General features: G+C 38.2%; 1 protein-coding gene across 1 annotated transcript in view; it reads left to right on the top strand.

The window, feature by feature from the left end:
- The window catches only part of LOC132539356 (centrosomal protein of 290 kDa-like), a 39,844-nt gene that overhangs the window by 14,298 nt on the left and 5,363 nt on the right, over positions 1–20,183 (top strand). The window contains exons 10-21 of the mRNA XM_060193538.1: positions 662–751; positions 5,010–5,132; positions 6,573–6,696; positions 9,941–10,113; positions 12,148–12,310; positions 14,406–14,506; positions 14,580–14,667; positions 16,085–16,197; positions 16,682–17,452; positions 17,682–17,774; positions 18,319–18,403; positions 19,888–20,030. Of these exons, the coding sequence (XP_060049521.1) occupies positions 662–751; positions 5,010–5,132; positions 6,573–6,696; positions 9,941–10,113; positions 12,148–12,310; positions 14,406–14,506; positions 14,580–14,667; positions 16,085–16,197; positions 16,682–17,452; positions 17,682–17,774; positions 18,319–18,403; positions 19,888–20,030 (2,067 nt within the window). The remainder of the gene's footprint in view (positions 1–661; positions 752–5,009; positions 5,133–6,572; positions 6,697–9,940; positions 10,114–12,147; positions 12,311–14,405; positions 14,507–14,579; positions 14,668–16,084; positions 16,198–16,681; positions 17,453–17,681; positions 17,775–18,318; positions 18,404–19,887; positions 20,031–20,183) is intronic.

Here is a 20,183-nt window from a genome sequence, read left to right as displayed (position 1 = left end):
ATAGGAATTGATACATTGTTTGCAATGTATATGGACTTGAACTTGCTTGACAATATAATAATGCTTAAGAACACAGTTCACAAGTGGCTTAGCCCATGGCACAGTGGGGATAAAGTGCCCACCCCAATAGCATGAGTTCTTGAGTTCAGTCTTCAGCATAGCACAAGCCAGAGGGATGTTATAGTTCTCCCTTTTTCCTCCTTTCTCTAATAAATAAATATTTTAATTATATATATATTTATTATTATATAGAGATAGAGAAATTGAGAGGGGAGAAGGGGATAGAGAGGGAAGGAAACAGAGAGAAACACCTGCAGCCTTGCTTCACCACTCATCAAGCTCTTCCCCTGCAGGTGGGGACCAGGAACTTGAACCTGGGTCCTTGCCCACTATAAGGAGAGTGCTTAACCAGGTGCACCACCACCTGGCCCCTAAATATTTTAATTAAAAGCCACAATGTTATCATAATGAGAACCAATGTTATACCCATTAAAATGAATAAATGATTAAAAATGCTATCTTTAACCATAGAAGTGACCCGGAATGTATCAGTGATAATGTTGCATGTGCACATACACACGTGTATAGCCCTGCACATGTAGTCAGTTTGTATAGATTGCAGTCATATACAGCAGTTCTCGGGCTAACTGTTGACTTATAGGTGCAGGAGCTTACAGATCGTCTGAATGCAAGAAACCAAGAAGATGACCCAGTCATGGCAGCCGTCAATGCAAAAGTAGAAGAATGGAAGGTGAGTTTGGGGACGGCAGGTGGTCATTATAATGACTCTGCTTTGCATTTGATTATTCTAGTTTTTGGCTTAGTTTTCTGGAAATGTTGCATTTTTATCTAGGCATTTTTAAAATCATAGTGAAGGTCTTACTCTGAAAAGCCCTAAGAACTTCCATGTGTGGGCTTTTACTTTTTTGCTGAGTGAACTCTTCCATAGCAAGTTAACTTGATAACTTTGATAACTAAGTTCAGACTTAGTTATCAAAAAATCTCAGCCCAAAATAGATTTGCCATAGTTAAGTACAATTTCAATGTTTCCATATCAACTATAGTTAATGTGTTTATATTCAATTCCAGATTTAATTTCAGTTTTCTAAGTCTTTCCATGTCAGGTTAATCAAGCTACTGACATTTAGTGGGAGTAGGAATAAGAAAAGGGATCTTTCAAACTCATCTAGAAAGTCTTTTTATTTATTTATTTTCTCTTTTGTTGCCCTTGTTTTAGTTATTGTTGTTGATGTCGCCGTTGTTGGATAGGACAGAGAGAAATGGAGAGAGGAGCGGAAGACAGAGAGGGAGAGAGAAGGAGAGACACCTGCAGACCTGCTTCACTGCCTGTGAAGCAACTCCCAAGCAGGTGGGGAGCCAGGGGCTCGAACCGGGATCCTTCCTCCGGTCCTTGCGCTTTGCACCATGTGCGCTTAACCCACTGTGCTACCGCCCAACTCCTTCTAGAAAGTCTTTCTATGGTTCTTGCCATATATATATATATTTGTCATTCTCAAATACAGTTTTCTTTTTATTTTATTTTACTTTTTAAAATTTTTTATTTATAAAAAGGAAACATTGACAAAACCATAGGATAAGAGCGGTACAGCTTTGCACAGTTCCCACCACCAGACCTCTGTATACCATCCCCTCCCCTGATAGCTTTCCTATTCTTTAACCCTCTGGGAGTATGGATCCAAGATCATTGTGGGATGCAGAAGGTAGAAGGTCTGGCTTCTGTAATTGCTTCCCCCCTGAACATGGGTGTTGACAGGTCGATCCATACTCCCAGCCTGTCTCTCTCTTTCCCTAGTGTGGGGAAGGGCTCCAAATACAGTTTTCTGTTTATTATCTATCCATATAAGAAACACTTGAGATTCATGAAAATTAAAAATTCACACATAGAGACTATAGCTGTTATCATTTTATCTCCCATTTATAGCATAAGGTAACATATAGTAGTACTTCCAAAATAGGTTTGAATGCATTTTGATATTATTTGTTTTATTTTTTAATATTTATTTATTCCCTTTTGTTGCCATTGTATATTTTTTTTCCTCCAGGGTTATTGCTGGGCTCGGTGCCTGCACCATGAATCCACTGCTCCTGGAGGCCATTTTTTCCCCCTTTTTGTTGCCCTTGTTATTGTAGCCTCGTTGTGGTTATTATTATTGCCATTGTTGATGTTGTTCATTGTTGGATAGGACAGAGAGAAATGGAAAGAGGAGGGGAAGACAGAGAGGGGGAGAGGAGAGACACCTGCAGACCTGCTTCACCGCCTGTGAAGCGACTCCCCTGCAGGTGGGGAGCTGGGGGTTCGAACTGGGATCCTTACGCAGGTCCCTGTGCTTTGCGCCACATGCGCTTAACCCACTGTGCCACCGCCCGACCCCCACTGCCCTTGTTTTATTGTTGTAGTTACTATTGTCGTTATTGTTGTCGTTGTTGAATAGGACAGAGAGAAATGGAGAGAGGAGAGAAATAGAGAGGAGAGAAAGACACCCACAGACCTGCTTCACCGCCTGTGAAATGACCCCTGCAGGTGGAGAGTCGGGGCTTGAACCTGGATCCTTACGCCGGTCTAGTCCTTGGGTCCTTGTGCATTAACCCACTGTGCTACCACTCTACTCCCCTATTATTTACTTATTTACCAGAGCACTGCTCAGCCTTGACTTTATGTAGTACAGGGGATTGAACCTGGGACTTTGGAGCCTTAGGCAAGAATGTCTCTTTGTATAACCACCCTGGGGCATTTTAGTCTCACATTCACACTAGTGGCCAAGCTAGTCTAAGCTGCTGTGTTAGTTCTCATCTAGGGAAGGAAGTCTTTTACTTGTCACTATTTTGCGACTCTAACCAAATCTAAGAAACTAGGATTCTTTTAATTTTATGTTTTGAAAATAGTTTGAAAAACATGTAAGTAAACATTATTCAACCTCATTATTCAACTTCAGCGTCCTGTGTGTATGTGTGTGCTTAACATCCTATTTGGGAAATAATAGTGCACAAGATAGTTGTGGTAATGAGGGCTAGGTATGCTCTGTATAGCACAAGGACTGTGGGCCAGGCAGTTTGAGGAGAGGCAGAAAGGTGTCCAGAGGACTCTGGGAACGGAGTGCTTGGTGCTGAAGAAGGGTTTATGTTGTTATTAGGAGTGATATGCTGAAGCCTCTTATAGGGAGATAAGAATATTATTTTTTCCTAACAGGATTTACTTAAATATTTTTGACCATTTGGATCTGGCCACCATTTGATAAAACTCAACCTTTGAGCAAAAGCACTGTTGATGGAAATAAGACCTCTGAAATCAGAAGCTAAACTTTCTGTAAATGCCCCGAAATAAAGGTTTCAGGCCTATAACTATTCAGCTCTGCTAGTTGAGTATGTGAGCAGTCATAAGCAATGAAGAAATGAGTGAATAAGATTCTTTTCCAGCAAAACTTTATAAAATAAGTAGCAGGCTAAAACTGACTATCAGTGATAGTTTGCCACTCCCTCCCCCTCAAAGCTAGTTTTTATTAGATTCAATATTCTTGGAATAGGCAGAAGCATATGTATTTATTTATATTTTACTACCTTTAAATCATTTATATCAAGGCATATTATACTGCAGTCTTTTGGTGACTGTATAATCTTTATCTGTAAAAAATGAGTGCTCTGTATTTTGCGATGTTTAAAAGATTTTCTTATTTTGCTGCAAGAAAGAGTATTTTAATGACTCGTCTTATTCCCTTTATATATTCCCAAGTATATCATTAGAATAAATTGCTTCAGGAGTCGGGCTGTAGCGCAGCGGGTTAAGCACAGGTGGCGCAAAGCACAAGGACCGGCATAAGGATCCCGGTTCGAACCCCGGCTCCCCACCTGCAGGGGAGTCGCTTCACAGGCGGTGAAGCAGGTCTGCAGGTGTCTATCTTTCTCTCCCCCTCTCTGTCTTCCCCTCCTCTCTCCGTTTCTCTCTGTCCTATTCAACAACGACGACAACAACAATAATAACTACAACAATAAAACAACAAGGGCAACAAAAGGGAATAAATAAATAAAATATTAAAAAAAAACTTTAAAAAAAAAAGAATAAATTGCTTCCAGGGAAATTGTGCTAGATATTAAAAAATACTATACTCCCCCAGTTTGTCATTTGATTTTTTTTGCTTTATGGTATTTTTTGTTATGAAGTAGTCCTTATATCCAGTAGTTAAATTGTGTTTTTATAGCTGTTGACTTTTGTATTATAATTAGCAAAGCTTCTGAGAATAAAGTTGTGTGTTGTTTTTTTTTCTGTATTTTCATTTAGTATCTTCTAGATTCATCTCGTATGTATAAATATTTGAAGTAAACACAATTTTGTTATGAAGAGTGACATGGTTGATCAGAGAGTTACTTTCTTGTCTAAATATAATTTATTGGATAGTTTATTATTGCTCAGGAGGTATTTCTTTTTTTTTAATTTATTTTCCCTTTTTGTTGCCGTTGTTTTCCATTGTTGTTGTAGTTATTGTTGTTATTGATGTTGTCATTGTTGGATAGGACAGAGAGAAATGGAGAGAGGAGGGGAAGACAGAGAAGGGGAGAGAAAGACAGACACCTGTAGACCAGCTTCACCACCTGTGAAGCGACTCCCCTACAGGTGGGGAGCCGGGGGCTTGAACCAGGATCCTTACACCGGTCCTTGAGCTTTGTGCCATGTGCACTTAACCCACTGCGCTACCGCCCGACTCCCTCAGGAGGTATTTCTAACTCCTTTTCTAAGGGGTTGAAAACTTGATCGTGTTTAAAGATTGAATTTCTAAGAAAGCCAATATTGTAATGTATATTTTTTATTCATTTCTTATTTGAACTTCATGTTGAACAAAGAGAACTGTGATTATGCCAGTAGTTGGTATTTTTCAACTCAAAGAAACTGAATATCTGTATTTTCTTGTTCTTCAGTAGCATGCATTATTTACTGAGTAAAAAAACCATTATTCATTTTCCATCCATGTAAAAGATGCCTCCTTATTTATTTGTAGTTAATTTTATCGTCTAAAGATGATGAGATTATCGAGTATCAGCAAATGTTACACAAACTGAGGGAAAAGCTGAAGAATGCCCAGCTTGATGCTGATAAAAGTAACATTATGGCTCTACAGCAGGTAAACCCCCCCAAATCTGACTTATCAACTGGGTTTGTTAACATGGACAATGGAATGCTGAATTGAATTTTATTTATGTTATCACCCATACCTTACCTGATGTCTTAACATTGCATCATAAAGCTTTCTGAAGTAGTCTACACCATCCAGTCCCATAAAAGTATTAGGGTTGGGGGGCCGGGCAGTAATGCACCAGGTTAAGTGCATGTGGTAAGAAGTACAAGGACCAGCGCAAGAATCCTGGTTCGAGCCCCCGGCTCCTGACCTGCAGGGGTGTCGCTACATAAGTGGTGAAGCAGGTCTGCAGGTATCTATTTTTTCTCTCCCCCTCTTTGTCTTCCCCTCCTCTCCCGATTTCTCTCTGTCTTATCCAACAACAACTACAGCAATAATAATAACAACAAAAACACAATGAGGAAAATGGCCACAGGAGCAGTGGATTCACAGTGCAGGCACTGAGCCTCAGTGATAACTCTGGAGGCAAAATAATAAATATAAAGTTAAGTTTAATAATTATGTAGAGTTAAGTTTAGAGTTAGTGCTGTAATTAGGAATGTAATTATTTTTTTCTAGACTCATTCAAGTGACACACATTGTTTTAACTGGGAATTATTTAATCAGAACTGATTAAAACATTTTAGAAATTTTTTTTTTAAAAATGTATTACTCTCTTATTACAGTTTAACCTGATATATTTTAGCACTAAATATCCTATGAATATCACAATATGAAATAAACAAAGTGTAGTTACACACACAAAAAAAACATTTTTACTGCAAATATATACACATAGAAAGAAGTCCACACTTTCATCATCTGCGCTTTGTAGCTGCCGTCCAGAAGAAAGAAAGAAATTAGGGAAGTATCTGGAGAATGACATCAATAACAAAAGAGAATGTGTTTCCAGAAAGTGCTGAGGTATAAGAGCTGAATGGACTTACAGAGAAAGCCCAGGGAGAGTACAGACATATCGACTGATAAGACAAACAGAATGTTATGGATAACAGGCAGCTGTAACATACAAAGAATAATAGGAAACTACAAGCAGTGAGATCTGAAATTTGTCTTTGTCACTTCGTTAGCCATTATGTCCACCTTTAAGTACTACAGTGACAGAGCTGTCCCAACACTGTGTGGTACAGTATAGGTATACCAGAAGTAAAGACCAGAGTTTTGAACCCCCAGAAGATAATCAGCAGCCTTGCAGAAAGACTAAGACCTACATCTTGCCTTACTTTAAAATTAGTTAAGTTCGGGGATTGGGAAGGGGCAGCAGCTTTGATAATGGGTGCAGTGTAGAACTCTACCCCCCCATAAACTTATAATCTAATAAACCCTTATCAAATCACTAATGAAAATCAATAACAAAATAAAAAGTTAAGAAATAATGTTAATATCCAGAATGCAGTAATATGTGATATTGAAAATAATGTACTCTAGGGTATACAAGAACGAGATAATCAAATTAAAATGCTCACGGAACAAGTGGAACAGTATACAAAAGAAATGGAGAAAAATACTTTTATCATTGAAGATCTTAAGAATGAGCTGCAGCGTAACAAAGGTAATTCAGTGTTTTCTAAATGCACAGTTAGTTTGTATACCATTAGTTTTTAAAGTATCTCCTTTTTATCAGAATTATGTTTTCTCAATATATGTATTACTGATTGATCTTTTTTAAAAATTTTTTATTTATAAAAAGGAAACATTCACTAAACCATAGGATAAGAGTGGTACAACTCCACACAGTTCACACCACTAGAACTCTGTATCCCATCCCCTACCCTGATAGCTTTCCTACTCTTTATCCCTCTGGGAGTATGGACCCAAGGTCACTGTGGGTTGCAGAAGGTGGGAGGTCTGGCTTCTGTAACTGCTTCCCCACTGAACATGGGTGTTGACAGGTTGATCCATACTCCCAGCCTGCCTCTCTCTTTCCCTAGTGGGGTGGGGCCCTGGGGAAGTGGAGCTCCAGGACACATTGGTGGGGTCTTCACTCTAAGGAAGTCTAGTTGGTATCATGCTGGCATCTTGAACCTGGTGGCTGAAAAGAGAGTTAACATACAAAGCCAAACAAATTGTTGACTAGTTACTGATTGATCTTATATGTGTTCTACCGTATCTTCAAAAATGTATTGATTGTTATTAATTACATATGTATTTATATTGAACTTTACAAATGAGTTTGCAAAATCATTTTTCTCTGATTAAAAACTACAGTAACTCTTCTTACTAGACTGGCTCTCTGAAAAACAAATGAAGTATGGTGATGAATTTACTTAATCCCACCACCCCCCTTTTTTTTGTAAATTAGCAAAAAGCCTAAGGAAGAAAATGTTTTGATCAGTGTAGAACTATTGTGCATAGTTTTCAGAAGTAATCGGACATGTCACCATTTGAATTGACACCCCCACCTAGTGTTTCACCATAGTCTCCCTGTCCTGGGTCATGCTGCCTGTGTCCTCCCTACCCTATAGCACATCAGAACCTCTGAATATAAGGCGTTCCAACATTAGCCTTCATCTATTCCCTCTTTCTTTCTCCTCTTCTTTCTTTCTTTCTCTTTTTCATTCAAAGTGATTTTATTAATGTAAGTTATTCTTACTATAAGAAATATTGAACCTTTCTAAAATATGGTGATTTTTAAACAATTTTTATTTATAAAATGGAAACACTGACAAGACCATAAGATAAGAAGGGTACAGTTCCCACCACCATAACTCTATCCCATCCCCTCCCCTGATAGCTTTCCTATTCGTTATCCCTCTGGGAGTAGGGACCCAGGGTCATTATGAGATGCAGAAGGTGGAAGGTCTGGCTTCTGTAATTGCTTCTCCACTGAACATGGGTGTTGACATAGTAGAGCACATTAATGCAAACTAGTTCGTGACATGCTGTGAAAATGTTCACCTGAACATATATATGGTCAGAACGCATCACAGGTAAGCTACTGCAAAGGAATCTCTCTCTCGTTCTTTGACAACTGTGTAGAGAATCTACTTTGTCATATGTGGGCCCTAGTTCAAGCTCTGGTCGCACATGGGAGAGCCATGGCACAGAGGCTGCTCCAGCGTCATGAAGTCTGTCCTTTTCCCTCTGCCTCTCTCTACCTATGGATAAAAAATGTGTCCTGGGAGCAGTGAAATTGCAAATAAGTGAGGTACCAGTCATCAAAGAGAAGAAGGAAAGAATACATTTATATCTTATTTATGTCGCGGTCTAGAACTAGGCATTCCATTTCTCTCCTTTAAACACATTTTCAGGGGGGGTCGGGCGGTAGTGCAGCGGGTTAAGCACATGTGGTGCCAAACTCACAGACCAGCGTAAGGATCCCGGTTCGAACCCCGGCTCCCCACCTGCAGGGGAGTCGCTTCACAGGCAGTGAAGCAGGTCTGTAGGTGTCTATCTTTCTCTCCCCCTCTGTCTTCCCCTCCTCTCCAGTTCTCTCTGTCCTATCCAACAACAACGCCATGAATAACAACAACAGTAATAACTACAACAATAAAACAACAAAGGCAACAAAAGGGAATAAATAAATATTTAAATAAAATTTTTAAAAAAAGAAAGAAAGAATAGACATTGGGAACAACTCAGCCTCTGTCACATTCACCAGCTAGGCTGTTCACTTCAGAGAACAAGACTCATTTCTTAAAGATATGTGTGACCTACACTTACCCAGTGCCTGTACAGAATTATAGAATACACCCAGTGGGGCTGGGGAGATGACATAGAAGTTAAGCAAAAAGGTTTTAATACCTGAGGGACCGATGTCTCCAGTTCAGTTTTCATTACCACCATAAGCCAGATCTGGGCAGTGCTTTGGTGGGGTGCTGTAGGGGGATCGTCTATCTTATCTGTCTGTCTGTCTGTCTGTCTATCTATCTATATACCTATCTATCTGTCTACCTACTTACCTATAGAAATAGTTTGTGTCAATAAATTTTAGAATGATAGTAATATAATATAGTGCTATTATGATCATTGTGCTCTGGTAAAATAATATACGTAGATTTTTTTTTTTTACTTGTTTGGATTACATTGAGTTACACACAGCAGACAAATTCAGTGTTAACAGTGGTTTAAGCAGGAGTGAAATGCATTTTTCTATGATACTAATAAAACTAAAGCATGTAGGTTGGGGTAGGTGTGCCATTTTGCACAAATGTCAGATATTGGACAGATCTTATTTCTTTGCCAGTCTCAACATGTGGCTCCCATCGCATGTTTTAGGAACATGTGGCTCCCATCGCATGTTTGAGTTCTGACCTTACTATTTATATCTAAGCTAGCATGAAGGAGGAAAAAGAAAAGAAAGATTCACTTCTCTCCTTCTCTCCTTTAAAAACGTTTTCCAAAATATACATATGGCCTTTCTATCTATATCCCATTAGTTAAATTACTAATGTAGCTACTGAGTGTAAGTGGAAATTTGGGCTTTATTTTTCAAGTAGTCATTTATCCAGCTTAAAAAAAAAAACTTAGTTCCATTACAGTTGATCAAAAAGAGGTTGGTTATGTTAAACTAATCAATATTAGTCTTTACCACAATGATCTTTCTTTTGTAAAATATTGTTTTGCAATCTTACAGTCCATATCCCTTCACTTGAGGGTTTTATTGAACTTTACACTTTAGTTTATTTCATAAATAAAAACCAATCAAAGATTACTGTATAAATGTGAAGTTATAATATTAAAGAATGGTCTTTAGTGACATACTACTCCTATCTCCTCTCTTACCTTACATCAGTCATGTAAAGGGATAATTGACCAATCCATTTCTTACATAACTTTTATTTTTCACTATGTAGGAGCTTCAACACTTTCTCAGCAGACTCACTATATGAAAATTCAGTCTAAGGTTCAGCTTTTAGAGGAGAAAACCAAAGAGGCTGAGAGGACAGCTGAACTGGCTGAAGCTGATGCTCGGGAAAAAGACAAAGAACTAGTGGAGACCCTGAAGAGATTGAAGGATTATGAATCGGTATGCAGTTTATCTTACTGATCAAAGAGCTTAAAAATAGTCTTCCCACTCACAGACCACTGTATGTCATTTATTGTGAACACTAAAAGCATTTTAGCAATGTCCAACAAGAACTGTCTTAGTGGATATGTCTTTGTTTTAAATTTAAACTTCTGGTCTGCATATACTCTTTGGCAGAAGAATTATTTCAAACCACACTTTTAACTGAAGCCTTTTTCGACAGACCATCTGTTTTGGTGAAGTAGCAGGGTAGATTCTTGTTCTCTCTATCATTGTGTCACCATGTGGAAGTGGTATCATTGGTTTTCTATGATAAAAGTTATAATGGTACGTTTTGTCATCTGCTTTTCCAATGCAACTGTGATTCCTGCATTTTATTTATTTATTTTGTAAGTGTTTGTTTATAAAATGGAGACACTGACAAGACCATAAGATAAGAGGGATACAATTCCACACAATTCTCACCACCGGAACTCCATATCCCATCCCCTCCCCTGATAGCTTTCCTATTCTTTATCCCTCTAGGAGTATGGACCCAGGGTCATTATGGGAAGGTGGAAGGTCTGGCTTCTGTAATTGCTTCCCCACTGAACATGGGTGTTGACTGATTCATACTCCCAGTCTTCCTCTCTCTTTCCCTAGTGGGGCAGGCATCTGGGGAGGTCGGGCTCCAGGACACATGGGCCCTCTGCCCTGGGAAGTCTGGTTGACATCATGGTAACATCTGGAACCTGGTGGCTGGAAAATGCATTTTGTAATTTTAAATCTGATTCTTACTTAGGCAACTAATGACCTGCATATTCTAGAAGTATTGCTTGCTGGCTCTCTTACTACTGTTTTTCTACATTTTGTTAAGTAATACATGTGTAATATTCTCAGTCATTACACTTAAGATGCTCTAATAGGAAACTTTTAAAAAAATTTCTTTTTTTTTAAAGTATTTTATTATTTTATTTTTGAGAGAGATGCACAGAGAGAAAGACACAGAGAGAAACACTAGAGCATTGCATAGCTCTGGCTTATTGTGGTGCGGAGGATTGAACCTGGGACTTTGGAGCTCCAGGCATGAAAGTCTCTTTGCATAACCATTATGCTATCTACCCCTGCAGGAAATATTTTTAAAATTTTATTTATTTATTAATGAGAAGGATAGGAGGAGAGAGAAAGAACCAGACATCACTCTGGCACGTGTGCTGCCGGGGGTTGAACTCAGGACCTCATGCTTGAGAGCCCAAAGCTTTATCACTGCGCCACCTCCCGGACCACAAGATGCTCTAATATGAAATTTTAACTGTCCCATTTTCCTCATTATTTTTACTGGATTTTTCAAAAGAATTTTTTACTTGATTTAGTTAATTTTATGGGACAGAGAGAAATTGAATAGGAAGGGAGAAAGAGAGAGAGACAGAAAAAGAGAAAGAGAGAGATGTGGCACTGTTTTCACCGCTCATGAAGCTTTCTCCCTGAAAGTGGGAAATGGGGCTTGAACTTGACTCCTGATGCATGATGATGTGCATTTAATCAGGTGTGCCACTGCCCAGCCCTTTACTGGATTTTTCAAAGCACAGTACAAGCCATGGAATAGTGATAGAAATCTTAGGTATGGGGGTCGGGCCGTACTGCAGCAGGTAAAGCGCACATGGCACAAAGCTCAAGGACCAGTGTAAGGATCCTGATTGGAGCCCCCGGTTCTCCACCTGCAGGGGGGGTCACTTCACAGGCGGTGAAGCAGGTCTGTAGGTGTTTATCTTTCTCTCCCCCTCTCTGTCTTCCCCTCCTCTCTCCATTTCTCTCTGTCCTATCCAACAACGAACGACAGCAACAACAACAATAATAACTATAACAATAAAACAGCAAGGGCAACAAAAGGGAATAAATAAATAAATAAAATTAAAAAAACATTAAAAAAATAAAAAGAAAGAAATCTTAGATATATGTTCCATTCCTCTCCAACCATTAAGAAAATAAATTTTTAAATTTTATAATTCATTCAAATAAATAAAGTTATGTTTAAATTGATTATTTTTTTTTCAGGGCGTATATGGTTTAGAAGATGCTGTTATTGAAATCAAGAAATTTAAAAACCAAATTAAAATCAGAGATCGAGAGATTGAAGCATTGACAAAGGAAATCAACAAACTTGAGTTGAAGATCAATGACTTTCTTGATGAAAATGAGGCACTTCGAGAGCGTGTGGGTAAGTTATCACTTGAGAGTCATAGCTTACTCCACCTGATTGCCAAGTCATTATTTCAACTGCTATTTAAAATAGTAACTGAAAAGTTTTCCCCCCAAAATAAATCTAGAAAGTGATGTAAGACTAATAAAAGTGCAGCTTTTCTGGTGACACTTTTTTTTTTAATCTTTTTTTTTAAATTTGGTTATCATGCATTCATTAACATCTTTTTTAAAAAAAATTATTTATTTATTAGATAGAGACAGAGAGAAATTGAGAAGGGAAAGGAAGATAGAGAGGGATAAAGACAGAGACACCTGCAGCCCTTCTTCACCACACCTGAATCTTTCCCCATGCAGGTGGGGACCAGGGGCTTGAACCCAGGTACTCACACACTGTAATGTGTGTGCTTAACCAGGTGCGCCACCACCTGGTCCCCTCTGGTGAAACTTAATTGAGGACCTGATGAGATTGGGATGAAGACCTGGAGCACTACTTCATGCATTAGAGGAGTTTCTTAGTAATAATTTTTTTTTTTTTTTTTTAACCAAAGGAGAGATGCAAAAGGCCAACAGACATAAGAAAAAAAATGCTCCAAGTCTTTTTTTCTTTTTTTTTGATTGTTAGAGGAATACAAATAGAGACAACGAGATACCACCTCACTCCTGTAAGATAGTAAGAAAAGGATAGTAAGAGAAAGGATAGTAACAACAAATGCTGGAGAGGTGGGGGAGTTAGAGGAACCCTCCTGCACTGCTGGTGGGAATGTCAATTGGTCCAGCCTCTGTGGAGAGCAGTCTGGAGAACTCTCATAAGGCTAGAAGTGGACCTACCCTATGACCCAGCAATCTTTCTCTTGAGGATATATCCTAAGGAACCAAACTTAGCCACCCAAAAAGATCTGTGTACACCTTTGTTCATAGTAGCACAATTTGTAATAGCCAAAACCTGGAAGCAACCTAGATGTCCAACAATAGATGAGTGGCTGAGCAAGTTGTGGTCTATATATATAATGGAATACTACTCAGCTAATAAAAATGGTGATTTCACCTTCTTCACTTCATCTTAGATGGGGCTTGAAGGAGTCATATTAAGTGAGATAAACCAGAAAGAGAAGGATGAATATGGGATGATCCCACTCATAGACAGAAGTTGAGAAATAAGAACAGAAATCAGAAACACAAAGTAAAACATGGACAGGGTTTGGTATATTGCGCCAAAGTAAAGGAGTCTGAGGGTCCTGTTGCATGATGGTGGAGGGGGACCTAGGCTGGAGTGAGCGTGTTTTGCAGAAGACTTGAGAAATTTTACACGCGTACCAGCAACTGTATTTACTATAAACCATTAATCCCCACCCCCCAATTAAGAAAAAAGAAATAAAAGTTTAGGCCCAGGAATGTGGTTCAGTATTTAAACTCTGGCATATCCCTAAGTAAAGTTAACACCTACTAGGAATTATTCTATTGATGTCAACTAAAGTAGGTTTTTTTGTTTGTTTGATTGATAGTTTTTTTTATCAGAGCACTGCTCTGCTCTGGCTTATAGTGGTGCTGGGAACTGAACTTGGGACCTTTGGTGCCTCAAGCTTGAAAGTCATTTTGCACCATCATGCTATCTTCCCCAGCCCAAAAGTAGGGTTTATAAGTAGTATATGTAAGTAGTAGTTTATAGTTATTTGAGAAAAGCTCAGTGTCTGATTCTGAGGTGAGCTGCTTATCAGAAAGGTAGGAGACAAACACTGTGGGCGTTCTACTGCTAATGATAGTTTAACTGATACTGGTGTTAATATCTGTTACACCAGATTCTCTAGTTAGGTAACTCATTTGGGTGAATGTTATACTCCTAAAAGCAAGCCAAAAATAAGTAAGTACAATATTAAACCTATAGTAACAGCTCAAATACTTGAAAAACTTTTGCATGAGTCATACCCTATTCTTTAGTGTAATTGACTAAGTAAATTATCATTAATTGCTTGAGGATAACCACTTACTTCTGAGATCAGACAAGATCAGGCATGTTCAGGGTGGTATGGCTGCAGACAGCCACTTACTATATAAAGTTTTTGAAATTCATTTGATTGTGGGAAAAGGTTTAATCATGCCACTTTCCATTTTAGGCCTTGAACCCAGCACAATGATTGACTTAACTGAATTTAGAAGTAGCAAAAACTTAAAACAGCAGCAGTACAGAGCTGAAAATCAGATTCTTTTGAAAGAGGTAAGGATTGCAGTCCATTGGTTCCTTTTCCGGTCGAACTAAAGAGAACTACTAATGACATAATGCTTTGTAGATTGAAAGTCTAGAAGAAGAACGACTTGATCTGAAAAGAAAAATTCGCCAAATGGCACAAGAAAGTGGGAAAAGAACTGCTGCTTCAGGTATACTTAGTTATTCTGCAGCTTAAAAAAAAACTAAATGTTGAGGAAGTTGGGTGGTAGCGCAGCAGGTTAAGCGCAGGTGGCGCAAAGCACAAGGACCGGCCTAAGGATCCCAGTTTGAGCCCCGGCTCCCCACCTGCAGGGGAGTCACTTCACAGGCGGTGAAGTAGGTCTGCAGGTGTCTCTCTTTCTCTCCCCTTCTCTGTCTTCCCCTCCTCTCTCCATTTCTCTCTGTCCTATCCAACAACAACAAGAACAATAACAAAAACAATAATAACTACAACAATAAAAAAAAATTCTGAAAGGCCTGGAATGTAAAGAGTGTATATTTCATATGTTTCTGAGGCCCCAAGTTCAACACCTGGCACTTGAAAAAGAAAAAAAAAAGATAACTAAAAAATAAATTTCCCAGCTCTGATATTTTCTTTCTTTTTATAGCATTTTCTTTGCCTTTAAAATATTTTTAATGAGCTAATTTTACTTGTATGCAATAGGATAGAGAAATTTAGTGGAGAGAGAGAGAGAAAGCTGCAGTTCTGCTTTACTCCTGTGAAGTTCTCCCCTCTGCCAGTGGAGAGCAGGGACTTAAACAATGGCCCTTGAGCATTGTAATCTGTACTCTCTACCAGATAGGCCACCACCCAAACCTTTGTGAGTGATTCCCTCCTAAGAGGAAATAATGTTTTATGGATAACCTATTTTGGAGTTTTTGTCTTATTTGAAATAAAAAGAACAGATGGTTAAGATATATATAGTGAAGAATCATAGAGAAGCAATTAAAAAAAAATTAGTCTCTAATGCGTCAAGCATTTTCGGAAAAGAACGCCAGGAAATAGCTCACCAAGTAGGATAGATGCCTACCATGTGAAATGATTCAGGATCAAGACCTGGTATCACATGGGAGTATCATCACAAAAAGGAAAAGTTTACAAGTAGTGAAACAGTACTGTTGTGTCACTTCCCCTCTCTCTGTTTCTTCCCCTTTTTCCATCACTTTTTTTTTTCTCTCTCTCTCCCTCTCTTGTTTCAAGCTATAACAATAAAAAAGGGTAAAAAAAAATGTGAGGCCAAAATTTCACAATTTATTAGTGTATTTGCAAGTTTAGTCATCAAAACTCATGATTCATGTCTTTATGGGTATAAACTAGTTTAGTACTTTTCAGTTAGCAATTTTATATAGAATCGGCAAGAAACGATAGAAAAGGTAAACTTCCTGTTTGTTTTCTGGTATGAATACATTATTAAAAGTCAGAAGGTTATATAATCTACCTGTAGATCAAGGATTTTAGAAGTAATGATATTTACCTTTTCTTTAAGGCTTGACTCTTCTTTTTTTTTTTTTTTTTTAAGAATTGTGTTTTAAGAATGATAGGAAAGTAATCTTAATGTTTCTAATTGTTGACTTCACTACATGTAGGGCTTACAACTGAAGACCTTAATTTAACTGAAAGCTTTTCTCAAGAGATTAGACAAGGAGAAAGAACATTTGATTTCACGAGCCTCAAAAACATGAGTGAAACACAATCAAAGGTAAGTAGTAAAGTATTGCTATGGAAAGAGAATAAAGACAATTATGATTAGGGACTGGGCCGTGGTACACCCAGTTAAATGCACATAGTACTAAGTGCAAAGATCCTGGTTCGAGCCCCCACTCCCCACCTGTGGGGGGGGATGAAGTAGGTCTGCAGGCTTCTCTCTCTCAATCTCCCCTTCCTCTCTCAATTTCTCTCTGTCCTACCCAATAAAATGGAAAAGATGGCCACCAGGAGCAGTGGAGGCATAGTTCCAGCACTGAGCCCCAGCAATAACCCTGGGGGGCCAAAAAATAAAAAAATAAAAGAAAGAAAAGAAAAAAGATTAGCTATTAGCAGCCCTCTCATTTCTTCCACATTACCTCATTTTTGATAATTTGCTTCTTTTTATATTTGTTCAATAAATTACAAGTGTTTTCTTATTTTAAATGGTCTGTTGCTCCAAAGATCAATTAATGAAACCTTATTTACTCTGAATACAGATTAGGGCCTCAGATAAAATAGAGCCACCGAACAGGAGGCCTTCACTCAATATCCCACGGTCATATCAGAATGAGCCAGAAAAGACTGTGACCATAGGACCCTTACCAAGATTGGTGCCTAAAATTGATTATAGCATAGCAAGTGAAGTGGATCCATGTGCCTCTTTAACTAGAGAGTCTTCATCTGTGCAAGTGAAACATGTTAAGTCACCTCCAGAATCTATTACAATAAGGGAGATTTTTAAAGCACCGTGTCTACAGTCTTTACGAAATCTCGAGTCATTAATCAGTACTTTTAGCAGAGAGAGTCACGAAGACATAAATGACTACTTACACTCTCTTTCTGACGACTCTCTGAAAAAATTGTCAAGAAGTCATCAGTCCCTTCAGAAGAGTAATGTCACGCAGCAAAGCAATTCACCTTCACAAGCCTTATCAGCCGCTTCAGAATTAATGCAGAAGTTATCACTTAGGCAAAAATCTGCTGTATTTTGCCAACAAATTCGCGATGGAGCTGGCAGGCCTAAATCACATGTAGCGCCATCAGATGATGGCAAGATTCACGACCAAACAAAATATGCTGATAGCTGTTTGAAAGAAGGTAGCAGAAAGCTTGAAGAACCCTCACAGTCAGAGATTTTGAAAAACAAACTTGAAGTAAATCTTCAGGACCGTGTGACTGTTATCACACAGTCAGACTTACCTCAGCTAGACCCACTTGAAAATCTTATAGAACAGCTACGAAGAGAACTAGTATTTCTTAGATCTCAGGTGAGCATTTCCCCCAAAATCTTATTCCTGGGGTCACGTTTTTTGGGTTTTTTTTTCAATTATTTTTTTTCTTAAAAAAACTTCTAACAAAATTCTCCAAGTAATTCTACAATTTTTTTTTTATGTTTGCCCATTAACACTAATTTGGATACATTTATTTATTTATTTATTTTTTCGATGCAGTGCATTTGATTTAACCTCTCACCTAATTTATTAAATGTTCCTTTAGAATGAAGTCATAGCACAGGATCTGTTGATCAAAGAAGCACAGAGTAAAAATGCAGAAATAGAACTCGAATACCACAGAAGCCAGGCAGAACAGGTAGTGTAAAAAGGCCAAGCACCGAAAGAGATGACTAGTATTAAAGACAAAAACAGTTCTTATATTGGTTTGCCTTTTGCTGTGGGATAGAGGGAGAGGGAAAGCAGAAAGAGAAACACCACCCCCACCTGCAGGAGGGTCACTTCACAGGTGGTGAAGCAGGTCTGCAGGTGTCTCTTTCTCTCCCCCTCTCTATCTTTCCCTCGTCTCTCAATTTCTCTCTGTCCTACCCAACAATAACAGCAGCCACAACAATGACAAGCATGGAAACAAGATGGCCACCAGGAGCAGTAGATTTGTAGTGTAGGCACTGAGCCCCAGCAGTAATCCTGGAAGCAAAAAGAAAAAGAAAGAGAACTGATTTAGCTTTCAAATTTTATTATAGTTTTGTGGTTGCTGCTGTCTCTGTAGCTTGTTTTTTGTGTCTTATCCTTCAGCATATGAAACTATTAAAATTTTAAGACCAGAAGCTTCTATGGTACTACTAGAAAAGAAATCAGTATTATTATCGGTCATGGTTTTTTTTTTTTTTTTTTTTTTGCAGAATGAACTTCTTTCAAGAGAACTAATTGAAAAGGAGAGAGATTTAGAAAGAAGTAAAATGGTAATAGTTAAATTTCAGAATAAATGTAAGTTACCCATATATATATATATATATATATATATATATATATATATATTTAATGTATATAAGTGAATAAGTATCTTGGGTCTGAAGGAACACTAACAAATTTTATATGTTGTGGACTATTTTAACCTTACTTGTCTCCATAATGTAGATTTTAGACTTTTTCATTCATTTGGTTTGGCTTCCTATGTGCATTGTCACTTTTACTCTGGATTTTTGTGATGATAAATAAGTCTATTTTTTTGTTGTTGTTGTTCAGTGGTAAAAATGTAGTCGGAAAAACTTTTAATGATGCACGGGGCTGGCAAAACAGCTCATATAATGTGTCTACTTCACCATGCATGTGACATGGGTTTGAACCTAGCTCCCCACTGCACTGGAAGAAACTTTGGTGTTGTGATGGCTCTCTCTCTCTCATACACACACACACACACACACACACACACACACACACACACACTTTCTCTACCTAAAAATATGAGCCCAGAGTGGTGAAAACTAGTGATAACTTACATATATGTGTGTGTGTGTGTGTATATGTTTGGTATAAAGTGATTGCCTGTGGGGACATGACTTAGGTGTGCAGTTTTTATTTTATTTTTTCTTTTATATTGAGGAAATGTTGGTTTGTAAGACATTTATTTATTTATTTTTTATTTCTTTATTGGGGAATTAATGTTTTACATTCAACAGTAAATACAATAGCTTGTACATGCATAACATTTCTTAGTTTTCCATATAACAGTACAACCTCGACTAGGTCCTCTGACATCCTTCTTGGACTTGTATTCCCACCCCCACCCTCCCAGAGTCTTTTACTTTAATGTAATACACCAATTCCAGTTCAGGTTCTACTTGTGTTTTCTCTTATTTATTATTATTTTTTTACCAGAGCACTGCTCATCTCTGGCTTATGGTGGTGCAGGGGATTGAACCTGGGACTTTGGAGCCTCAGGCATGAGAGTATCTTTTCATAACCTCAACCCTTTTATTATTATTGTTATTTTAATTCTTTTCTTCTAACAAAGCATCTCTCTTTAAAAAGTCTGTATTATCTTTATTTATTTATTGGTTAGAGACAGACAGAAATGGAGAAAGAAGGGGACAGTAGAGAGGGAGACAGAGAGACACCTGCAGCACTGCTTCACCACTCGCAAAACTTTCCCCCTGTAGATGGGGACTGAGGTCTCGAACCGGGGGCCTTGCACATTGTAACGTGCGCTCATCCAGGTAAGCCACCACCTGGACCCATTTGTAAGACTTTCATACTGAGGTGAATCATTTCATCTCTCCTCAAGTTGTGTATTGCCACACTGTAGATCACTTTTCAACTTTTCATGCGTTGGATCTATACTTGGCATTTTGTGTACATGTATTAATATTTGTATGAGTTTTTTTTTCTGTAGTGAAACTTTGTCATCTCTATAGAGTAGTATAAATTGTAAAAGTGATGGATTCGGTGAAAAAAAAACTATGTCATTTCAGTAAAAGAATTAGCAGAGGAAAATAAACAACTTGAAGAAGGTATGAAAGAAATACTGCAAGCTATTAAAGAAATGCAGAAAAATCCTGATGTGAAAGAGGGAGAGACTTCTCTAATCATCCCTAGTCTTGAAAGACTAGTTAATGTAAGTTATTGTTATTATTTTTAATATTAATGCTTTTAGTTCGTTGTTTTGTTACTTTAAACAACTTGTTCTGCTGGTGTGCCCATAGTTGTTCTAAGACATTTGGGCAGTAGTGCAGCAGGTTGAGCACACGGACCTGCATAAGGATCCCGG

Source organism: Erinaceus europaeus, chromosome 7, assembly GCF_950295315.1.
Source record: "Erinaceus europaeus chromosome 7, mEriEur2.1, whole genome shotgun sequence".
Lineage (NCBI taxonomy): Eukaryota > Metazoa > Chordata > Mammalia > Eulipotyphla > Erinaceidae > Erinaceus > Erinaceus europaeus.
Note: the sequence above shows the minus strand (reverse complement) of the source record. Positions and strands in the feature narration are given on the sequence as shown.